The 12183-nt window shown below is 33.1% G+C and overlaps 1 protein-coding gene across 1 annotated transcript in view; it reads right to left on the bottom strand.

Annotated features, from left to right (window-relative positions):
• The window catches only part of LOC118633047 (ankyrin repeat domain-containing protein 26-like), a 129124-nt gene that overhangs the window by 25536 nt on the left and 91405 nt on the right, over positions 1-12183 (bottom strand). Inside the window, 5 exon segments of the mRNA XM_036266485.1 lie at positions 5066-5214; positions 6988-7945; positions 10179-10265; positions 10267-10320; positions 10861-11038. Of these exon segments, the coding sequence (XP_036122378.1) occupies positions 5066-5214; positions 6988-7945; positions 10179-10265; positions 10267-10320; positions 10861-11038 (1426 nt within the window).

Raw genomic sequence — 12183 nt, forward strand, 5'->3', positions numbered from 1 at the left:
AATAAGACGATAAACCTTGGTAAACAAATATGTACCCAATATAGAAGTACCAAAGTATATTTTTAAAAATCTGGAGGAGAAAAAAAAAAAAAAGCCCTATCTGGCTTGGTTCACTGGTTAGAGCATTGGCCTGCAGTCCAGAGAGTCCCAGGTTTGGTTCTAGCTAAGGCACATACCCCAGTTGCAGTGTGTCTCCGGCCCTGGTTGGGTCATGTGGTGGCAGCCACTCAATGTGTCCCTTTCACGTCGATGTTTCTCTCTCTCTCGTGCGCTCTATCTGAACAAAAAAATGAAAAAAGTGTCCTCAAGTGAGGATAAAAAAAATAAAAAATAAAAAATAAATAATAATAAAAATAAAAAATCTGGAGGACCTTAAGGAGAAATTGACAGCAATACAATCATAGTAGGGGACTTCAACACCCCACTGATATCACTGGATAAATCCTCTAGACAAAAAATAGAACAAACAAACAAAACAAAGAAAGAGAGACCATAAATGATGCACTAGATCAGACAGATTTAATATATCTTTACAGAGAATTACACACCAAAACTGCAGAATATACATTCTTCTCAAGTGCACATGGGACATTCTCAAAGATAGACCACATGTTACAACACAAACTATGTCTCTACATTTTCAAGTGGATTGAAATCATATCAAGGATCTTCACATAACACAATAGCATAAAACTAGAAATTGACTACAATAAAAACACTCAAAAATATTGAAATATGTGGAGTCTAAATAGCAGGTTATTGAACAATGAATAGGTAGGTACCAAGGAGATCAAGGAAAAAATTAAAACTTTCTGGAAATCAATAAAAATGAACACACAACAACACAAAATTTGTGGGATGCAGCAAAACCAGTCCCGAGAGGGAAGTTTATAGGATTACAGGCCTACCTCAAGAACAGCCCTGGCCGGTTTGGCTCAGTGATTTGAGCATCAGCCTGTGGTACAGAGAGACCCAGGTTTGGTTCCTGCTAAGGGCACATAACTCAGTTACAGTTTGTCCCTGGCCCTGGATGGGTCACGTGGGTGGCAACCACTCGATGTGTCCATTTCACATGGATCTCTCTCTCTCTCTCTCTCTTTTTTTCCCCTCCCTTCCTCCCTCCCACTCTATCTGGACAAGAAATGAAAAAAGGTCCTTGAGTGAGGATTAAAAAAAAAAAAAAAGAAACAAGAAAAGTGTCTAATAGACTAGCTAACCCTACAACTAAAAGAATTAGACAGTAAACAAAAAGAAAAACCCACAGCAGAAAATAGAAGAAAAGAAATAAATGTCAGAGGCATAATTAAATGACATAGAGACTAAAAAAACAATTCAAAAGATCAGTGAAACCAAGAGTTGATTCTTTGAAAAGATAGACAAGATTGATGAACCTTTACCCAAACTCACTAACAAAGAGAGAGCCCAGATAAACAAAATCAGAAACAAGACAAATGACAACTGACACCTCAGAAATACAAAGGATTGTTAGAAACTACTACGAACAATTATATACCTACATATTGGACATCCTAGGTGAAATGGACAAATTCCTAGAATCACACAGTCTCCTAATACTGAACAAGGAAGAGTCATAAAACTTGAACAGATGAACAACAACTAAGGAAATTGAAGCTGTAATCAATAAACTCCCAACAAACAAAACCCCAGGGCCAGTCAGCTTCACAGGGAGTTTTACTGATCATTCAAAAAACAAACACCTATCTTCCTCAAACTATTCCAAAAAATTCAAGAGAAAGAAAGACTCTCAAGCTCTTTTCATGAGGCCATCATAATTCTAATTCCAAAACCAGATAAAAACACTACTAAGAAAGAAAACTAAAGGCCAATGCCCCTGATAATAACCGATGCAAAAACCCTCAACAACAGAAAAAATAGCAAATTAGATGCAGCAATACATTAAAAAAGTATTCATCATGACCAAGTGAGATTCATTCCAGGAATGCAAGGCCAGTACAATATTTGAAAATCAATAAATGTGATATACCACATAAACAAAATAAAAAATAAAACTAAAAACATTTCCCTGAAGAATAAGAATAAGACAGGGATGTAAACTTTTGCCACTCTTATTCAACATAGTACTGGAAGTCTTAGCCACAGCAATTAGACAAGAAGAAAAAAGATAAGGCATCTAAATAGAAAAGGAAAAAGAGAAACTGTCATTATTCACAGATGATATGATATTATACAGAGAAAACCTGTATGACTCAATAAAAAATCTACCAAGTAATAATTTAATTCAACAAAGTAGCAGGATAAAAAATTATCGTCCAGAAACCAATGGCATTCTTATATACCAATAATGAACACTCAGAAAAAAAAAAAAAAATTCCATTTACCATGGCAAAAAAAAACACGTAAGATACGTAGGAATAAAATTAACCTAAAAAGAAAAAGACCTGATCTTGGATAACTACAAGACATTGAAAAAAAAAACAGAGAAAGATATAAAAAAAAAGTGGAATCATATACCATGTTCATGGATTGGAAGAATCAACATCATTAAAATGTCCATACTACCCAAAGCATACCATAGATTCAATACAATCCCTAGTAAAGTACCAACAGCCTATTTCAAAGATCTAAAAAAAATACTCCAACAATTTCAATGGACCCAAAAATGGTCTCAACAAGCCTGAAAAAGAAGACCAAAGTACGGGGGATCATAATACCAGATATCAAGTTATACTACAAAGCTATCATAGTCAAAACAGTCTGGTACTGGCACAAGAACAAGCATATAGATAAATGAAACAGAACAGAGAACCCAGAAATCAACCCAAGACATTATGCACAAGTAATATTTGACAAAGGAGGCAAGAGCATATAATGGAGAATAGACAATCTCTTCAATAAATGTTATTGGGAAAATTGGACAAATACATAGAAAAAAAATGAAAGTAGACAACCAACTTACACCATACATAAGAATAAACTAAAAAGGATAAAAGACTCAAATGTAAGTCATGAAACCATAAAAATCCTACAAAAAAATGTAGAAAGCAAAAACTCAAACATTATATGCAGCAGAATTGTCACGCATACATTGCCTAGGGCAAGAAAAACAAAGAAAAACATTAATAAATGGGACCACATACAACTGAACAAAAGGACATATGAAAAAATGTTCAACGTCACTTATCAACAGAGAGATGAAAATTAAAATGACTATGAGGTATCACCTAACGCCTGCCAGAATGACTACCATCATCAAATCTTCAAACAAGTGCTGGTGAGGATGTGGAGAAGAGGTACTCAAGTATACTGCTGGTGGGAATGCAGATTGGTGCAGCCACTATGGAAAACAATATGGTGTTTCCTTAAAAAGTTAAAAATGGAACTGCCATTTGACCCAGTGATTCCACTTCTGGAATATATCCTAAGAAGCCTAAAACACCAATTAGAAAGAATATATGTACCCCTATGTTCATAGCAGCACTATTTACAAAAACTAAGTACTGTAAACAACCGAAGTGCGCATCAGTACAAGAGTGGATAAAATAAACTATGGTACATTTACACAATGGAATACTATGCAGCTGTAAGAAAGATCTCTTTTACCCTTTGCAACAATATGGAGGGACCTGGATAGTATTATGCTGAGTAAAGTAAGCCATTCAGAGAAACACAAAGTACCACAGGATCTCATTTATGAAATATCATGAACAATATAAGATGATGATCAAAGTAGATCCAGTGACATGAAAGTAGGGAACAGACTGACAAACCTCAGAGAGAAGGGAGTTAGGGGGTGGAGGAGAGAAGAGAAGAGATAAATTAGTGGAAATTAACACTAGTTTAATTAGTGGAAACATACACTAGTTTGGGGAAAGCAAAGGGTGGAAGTGGAGAAGAGGTAGGTCAATGGGTGATAAAATGGAAACATCTGTAACAAAAAAAAAAATTAATAAAAATTGCAAAAAAATAAAGTATATAAACTAGACCTCAAAAAAATAAAGTAAAATAAAAGAGATGCTTCTATTAAAAAAAAAGGGGGGGGGCATCTATAATACTTTCAACAATAAAGATAAAAATACATACATACATACATGCATACGTACGTACAAACATACATACATACATACATAGTGGGACATTATTGAAAACAAATTTTTAAATAAAAAATAAAGTAAATAAATTATGACATTAAGTGAAAGAAGCCAGTCACAAAGGATTGCAATGTGTGTGACTGTATATATATAAAATATCCAGAATAGGTAAATCTATAGAGACAGAAAGTACACAGGTTGTTTGTTGCCCAGTGCCGGGCAAGAAGAGAAGCTGGTAGTGACAGTTAAGAGATGTAGTATTTGTTTTTGGAGTGATAAAAATATTCTATAATTGACTGAGGTGATAGTTAAGTGTACAACTCCCTTAAATATGTTAAAAAATACTGAATTGTACAATTAAAATGAACAAATTATACAATACATGAATTATATCAATACAGTTTTTTAAATAAATTCAATGGGAATCTAGATTTAATTTTCTTAATTATCTGTTGTGGGTGAACATACTATAATAATCTATTTCCTTGCTTTTACACTGTTTCTAAGTGAGAGAACATGAAGGATATGCTTACTTCAACCGGTTTGTATAATGACCTTCCCATACAAGTTATTCTGAAATCTACAAAATAAATACAGATTCAATATCAATTCACCAAAGTGAAGATAATAAAAAAATTTCTGGAACATTCTATTAAGCAAATCCTCTGATTTTATCTGGCTGCTTCATCATGATAATGAAGATATTAATAAAAATATTGTTTAAGAGAAAAAAATGTCTCTTGACTTCTATCAAGAGGGATGAATAAGTCTCAATTTTCTTAAGGGTAAATATGATAAAAAATAACATAAAATACAAATGGCAGAATTAAAGCCAGGGTTTAAAAAAATAAGTGCATTATAAAGATAATAAAATTATAGATAATTAATTACAATAAAAATACAAAAGAAAGCTGCCCATGAAAATTAGTACCCTAAACTACTTTATATTTAACCAGCTATAGATTAACTGATGACATGTTAAATTTCATACATACTTGACTTCTGTTTTTATCTAATTTCTTCTTTAAATCCTGTATCTCATCTTCTAAATTCATGCAATCATGTGATGTAACCTCCAGTGAAGCCTCTGACATAGATTGTTTTTTAAGAGTATCAGCCAGTTCTTGTTGAAGTTGTCTCACAACTGCCTAGTAAGATATTTCTGTTACTTATTTTATAAATCACATTATTAAATTATGTTAATACAATATAATTTCACATACAGGATGAGGCAAAAGAAGGTTTACAGTTGTGAATATGCAAAACAGAGTTTATTCTTGTATTGTTATTTATTATTTTTCATAAAACAACTGCAAACCTGCTTTTGCCCTATCCTGTTTGTACTTAATTAGAGTCATATATTATTTTTAACATAATATATAACTGGAAAAATATCACCACATACATCAATTCACCTTCTTTTTCTCACATGGACATGTTTCTGATTGCTTACTCAGGTTGAAGACACAGAAAATGTAACCCTCCTGCCTAATCAGTATTAGGTTTCTTAGACAACTGATTCAGCCCCACTCTAATTACCCCCCTCATGAATCTCAAAGCTTTACAATCTACTGACATCTCAAAGAGAAACAGGTATGTAGGTGGATCAAGTGGTAGTAAATTCACTACATTGTGGAACATTTTCTCTTTCTTTTCTTTGATCAGAGGCTTCAATTAACTTCAGAGTTCCTCACATATTCAATTTCCTGCTCAAATCCTTCCAATAGATTCCTATCTTAGAAGAAAAGTGAAGTCATTCCAATGGCTGTCAGGACCCTAGGTAACCTGGCCTTGACCTCCCTCCCTGCTACACATAAATCCTGCCACCCCTCTCACTAGTCTGAAATGGAGATCCAATGACAAATTAATAAATCACAGAGAGCTACAATTTTCTCTGTATTAGACAAACATCTCCAAATGATAGTAATTGGGCCTTGAAATAAGAAATGTGAGCAAATTACTTGTAAAAATATATTTTTTAATTGTAAATAGTACTGGAAACATTAAATCAAGTACAGTTTTGCTAAAATTTATCATTTGTCCCAAATGATGATTTAATAAAAAGTAGATGCCTTTAAAAGAGTTGAGGAGTCATATGAATATATTACTTGAGACTGAAATATTTTCAAATTTAATTCAAATTGACATGAATAAAAATAACATTATACCAACTAAAATGTATCAGAAGCCACTGAAGGAAAGATACTATGAGATACAGCATCTACACTTCAGTTCATCTGGGAAATCTGACATTAATTGTCAAGACAACCACTTAATTAAATCTTAATTTCAAAATACTCACTTTAGCATGAGCATTTCCATTTACCTGCTTCCTAATAATATTAAAATGTGGTGACAGAAAGATTAAAATTAGGTCCTGGCTGGTTTGGCTCAGCAGTTAGAGCATTGGCCTGCGATCCAGAGAGACCCGGGTTCGGTTACCATTAAGGGCACGTACCTCGGTTGCAGTTTGTCCCCGGCCCTGGTTGGGTCGTGCGGGTGGCAACCACTCTATGTGTCCTTTTCACATCAATGTTTCTCTTTCTTTCTCTCCCTCCCACTCTATCTGAACAACAACAACAAAAAAGTGTCCTCAGATGAGGATTAAAAAAAAAGATTAAAATTAGTATTGTATCATATAAGACTAAATTAGTAATTGCAATCTATATCTATTAACTATCTATAACTTAACCTCTTAAAATTTCACAGGCAACACAATGTCTTTATTCAAAATAAAGCACCTCTCAGGTCTAATGTTCATTTGCTGGATACAATGTCTGCTTTTAAGCTGATAGAGCAAACACATTTATAATCTATATATTTTTAATATTCAACCAGATTCAACATTTAGCCATCATCATATATTACTTTGAATTTTCTTTTAGGAAATTTGAAATCTATTTATCAGTTTGGATACTTACATCTCTTTCTGCTTTATCGTTTTCATACTCATGTATTATTTCTTTTAAATGAATACATTCATTGGTTAACTCCTTATTTCTTTCATTCAGCATAAGACCTTGTTTTTCATTTTCGGTTTGTAGTATTTTTATGATATCCTGAAACTGATCTTGGATATTAATTACTGTCTTTTCTTTATCATCAGCTTTGTTGTGAGCATCATCCAGTTGCTGTCGAAGCAACTTATTTTCACTTTGTAGGTGAGATAACTTCTCCTCTAAGGATCCCTGCTTTCCAACATATTTATTCACTTTACCTTGTTGCTTTTGATGTATGTGTTCCAGTTCCTTCTTTTGACACTGTGTTTGGCTTAGGTCTCTTTGTACACCTTCTAAAACCAATGTCCTTTCTCTGAGAGCATCTCTTGTGTGCTTAAGCTCACTTTCTAGGCTACTGAATTTACTTTCAGCTTTAGAAAGTTCTTGACAAAGACTCTCATTGTTATCTTTTAGGTTAGACATATCAAAATTCATTTTGTCTTGTAAACAAAACCATTCATCTCTTTCTCTCTGGAAAGCAAGTTGTAGGTCTCTTTGTGATGCCTGACATTGCTCATGATCCTGTGTAGCAGTAGCCAGCCTAGACTTGTATGATTCAACTTCTGTTTCCAGTCTTTCTCTGTTTTGTTTTTCATTCTCCAGTTTAGAATTTAGCATTGTATTCTCAGCTGTTGGAATATTAAGCTGTTCATTATGTTGAAATATTGTTTTTGTTAATATTTCTTCATTATGTTTTATTGTCTTGTGAAGATGCTCATTCTTTTCTTTGACAATTTTAATGTCTTCAAAATATTTTTTTTCCATTTCCTGGTTCTGATTTTTTACTGTGTCTATTTCCAGTCTTAGCTTGGCATTTTCATCCTGTAACATGTGATTTTCATGCAACAGATATTCTTTTTCATAATTATCAGAAACCTAAGTAAAACAAAGGAGACTTTTACCTAACACTCATTGAAATGACATATTATGATATCCTCTGAAATTAAAGAATAACCTATATGTTTATATAATACAAAGATTGCAATAAGTAGATATTCCACTGGAAAAAATAGAGTTGGATCCAAACCTCCAAATTTATACAAGCATAAACTCCTCAAAGTTCAAAAATTTAATATAAGACAATGAATCCATGAAAGTAAAAAGAAAATCATAAAGGAATTTTTAACGTTCTCAGAATTGGAAAGGCCATTCTCTGAATTATCACAAACCCGGAAAGCACAACACAGAAGATGAATAGCCCTGGCCAGTTTGGCTCAGCAGTTAGAGCGTTGGCCTGCGGACCAGAGAGTCCCAGGTTTGGTTCCCGCTAGGGGCACATACCAAAAAAAAAAAAATAGTTGAGTAAATCTGATTATATTTATAAATTTAGTGTACAGTCTCAGCCCTGGCCAGTGCAGCTGCTCAGATGGTTGGAGCGGTGTCCTGTGGACAGAGGGTCACAGGTTTTATTCCCAGTCAGGGCCTACACCAGGGTGCAGGTTCAGTTCCTGCTCGGTGCTAACCGATTGATGTTTCTCTCTATCTCTCCCTTTTTCACTTTCTAAAACAAATAAAAAAAAAACTTAAACAAACAAAACAGAAAGTGTAGGTTCACAGGACTTGTCTTAGCAGGGTGGAAATCTTTATTAAAAATAAAAAACAATGAATAAATAATTGACTGTACAGTCTGAACATACAGCTTCTCCACAGTAAGAGTATTAACCTTGCACATATTAGGATAGACTAAATTTTCTACCCATTTTTTTTCCCATTTATCTTCAGATAGAGTGGGAGGGAGAGAGAAACACTGATGTGAGAGAGACACATCAACTGGTTGCCTCCTGTATGACCCCAACCAGGGCTGGAGATGGAACCACAACTGAGGTACATGCCCTTGACTGGCATCAAACCCATGACTCTTTGGTCCACAGAGGCCGACACTCTAATTACTAAGCCAAATTGGCCAGGGCAGTTCTTTTTTTCCAAGGATATTCCATAGATACTCTACTTTTCTTATACTTTCATACTCGGTTATAAAAACTAGCTCTACTAATAACTGATGACCTGGGCATTGTCCTAAGCATTTCTACATACTGTACATCAATACACTCATTCAGTTATCACAATCTGGAACTGAGAAATTAAGAAGATACACAAGTTCAAGATTTTCCCCAGGTCTTCTGACCACAATCTGTGCTCTTGTACCAATCCACAGCTCTTCTCTAGTGTGAATACAGAACACAGCAGAAGCTGTGTATTTCAAAACACCACTGGGAAAGAAGATACAGTTTGTAGAGCTCTTCTTAGAGAATCATGAGATTATTTGTTGCTACTATAACTTTTATTTCTTTTTCATGATGTTAAAAGTAGTGATAAATGTGAAATGGGGGGAATGCACTTTACTAGGAATAAAATCAATAAATTATCAATAAATTATTACTAAGGATACATTATGGCAAATCATCTTCAAAAGCTCCTTGTACTAAAGTAGAAAAAGTAACAGTAAACCTGTTACTGTTCTCAAAAGTAGAATAACAACATCTAAAATATAATCTCTAAACAGGCTATACTTTTCCTCCTCACCATTAGTGGAAGTGAAAACTAACTCTTAATATATCAAGGGTATGAAATCACTGCCAAAACCTAGAACATCTGTTGTTAGTAGCAATATTTTTGAGATTATGGAAAGCTCAATTCATATGGAAAATATTAAAAGCCCTCTGTCCATGAGGCCATAGTGAATGTCACTATTTCACTGTTGAAGACAAATGGATTTGAATTAATATCACTTTATCCAATAGACCAAAAATGCCACCCATTTAAAAATTGAATTTACAATCTGTATATACAGCGACCCCACAGTAAGAATTTTAACTCTGCATTTTTTGGATAGATTAAAGTTCCTATAATTCCTTTTTCCTGAGAACCTTCTATATATAGACTACTTTTCTAATATTTTCATAGTACAACTGACTAATAATTGATCATCCAGACAATGTACTAAGCACTTCTTTATACATCATTGAATTCATCTAGTTATCACCATCTGGAATGGAGAGGTTAAAAAGACAAGTTCAGGATTTTGTGTTTGTGCATACAGTATTGGTTTCTTAAATATATACACACAAATACATACACAAAAGCATTTAAAAATGACTAAACAAAATACCTTAGAATGCATTTTCTTATGAGCTTTTTCTATCTTCTTTTGTTTGCAAAGGTGATTGGTCAGAATTCCATCTTGTAATATTCTGGCTGGCATTCTGTTCTTGAGGAAGTTGCCTCTGAATGTCATTTCGCTCTTCTACAACATAGGGACACATTTCATTAGTTTTTTGGTCTCATACCATTAAGAAAAGAAGTCATAAGTTTAAGAGCAAAACCTTTAAAAGAAAACTGTTTAAAGGAGATAGGTTTTTAAACACAAGGATCGTATCTTCCATGAAAAACGTAAATCTTAAGTTAAAGCATAATTAACTTGTCAGAGAGCAAAAGTACAGAACTGCAAAATAAAATTTCTTTACAAGACATCTGACTACTTCTATCAGGGTCTCAAGGCAACTTAGCCTGTATGTTAACATTTTAAAAAGCCAAAATTAACACTTATGTTAATGGTTAAGCTCAATTTACTTTCCATTTCTTCATTTAGAAAACATAAACATAGCATTTATTAGATGCCAAGAATTGCAATAAATTAATCATTTTAATTATATATGTCAGAGTTCATATTTGAATGAGATAACATTTTTAGATCATTTTAAACCTATATAATATACATTAAATCAAAGGGACATTATAAATATTGATGAAATACTGTTAGAAATAAGAAATGCTACCATAGATAAATTTACCTGATTTAAATTCTTCCTTACAATCTTCAGTTCCATCTCTAGTGTTCTAACAGTGGTTTCAAGTTGTTGGTTTACTTCAACTTCTTTAATATATTGCTCTTCTTTTCTTAACTGCTCCCTAATTTTGTCATATAACAAATTGGTATTTTTTCTCTTCTCCTTTTCTTCTAAGGTAAACCTGCAGTTAAATACACTTATCTTAAAATTTGTTTTATTAGAAAATAAAACGCTCATTTTATGATCTGGTTCTACATATGTTGGTTTATTATCCTAATTACATTTCTATTTTCTTGCATTTTTTTCCTTGCTGGCTTTCATGTTTTTTTTCTCACTTCAATCTCTTCCAAAAGTTATATATACCTGAAAAGCAGCAATGAAGAAACATTCTGCTACTTAGTAAGCTTTAGTCAATAGTAACTCTGGTAAATGATATAGGAAAGAAATTTTGAAATTATTCAGTAGAGCTGAAATTATCTTTTTTCCGCAGTCTTACTCTTCCACTAAAACAAACAATTTAGTTACTAATTAGAAAGAAAAGTTGTTTATAAACAAGTTTATAAATTTACTAGATGTAAAATTTCAGCTTGACCAAATACATAGGTACCCCTAAAATGCTTTACAGTATAAGTCAGCATGTGCAGATGTCTTTTACAGAAGACATATTCACTCTCTACTGTAACCCAAGACTAGCCTAGGGACTCTATTATCTGTTGCTCTACACTTTTTATGTTTCTTCTTTTGTAACACTTTTTTAAAATCCTCACTGCAGATATGCTTATTGATTTGAGAGAGAGAGGAAAGAGGGGAGAGAGAGCAAAACATCAGCGTGAGAGAGAACACTGATTGGTTGCCTTCTATACATGCTTCTATACAGTTTTGAACTCAAAACGTAGTTATGTGCCCTGATCAGGAATCGAACCCACAACCTTTCAGCACACTGGCCAGGACTCTTTTATAACATTTTCAACTTATCTTGTTTGTCATTATCTAATTATAATTCACTTTAAAATCCCTTAGTAGAACAAGACAGAATTCATATTAATTAAGCCAACAATAAAGAATAATATGAGTTTTCAGTATGGAACTTTTAACTAATTTTATCTATGTATAAGAAACATGCTGAATAAACTAATCAGCCATCACTTTCCATTTTACTTTTCATTCTATGCACATATTAAAACTAAGATTGTATTAGTTTATTAAAAAAATTTTTTTCTGTCTTGAGAAAAAGGGCCACACTTTGTTGGTGTGAATAAAAATGAATATGAACTGTCCTGAGAACAATTTAGAGATATAAACAATGCCCCATCCTTTTTTAAAGTT

The sequence above is a fragment of the Molossus molossus genome, unplaced genomic scaffold, assembly GCF_014108415.1.
Source record: "Molossus molossus isolate mMolMol1 unplaced genomic scaffold, mMolMol1.p scaffold_m16_p_1, whole genome shotgun sequence".
In the NCBI taxonomy this organism is placed as follows: Eukaryota; Metazoa; Chordata; class Mammalia; order Chiroptera; family Molossidae; genus Molossus; species Molossus molossus.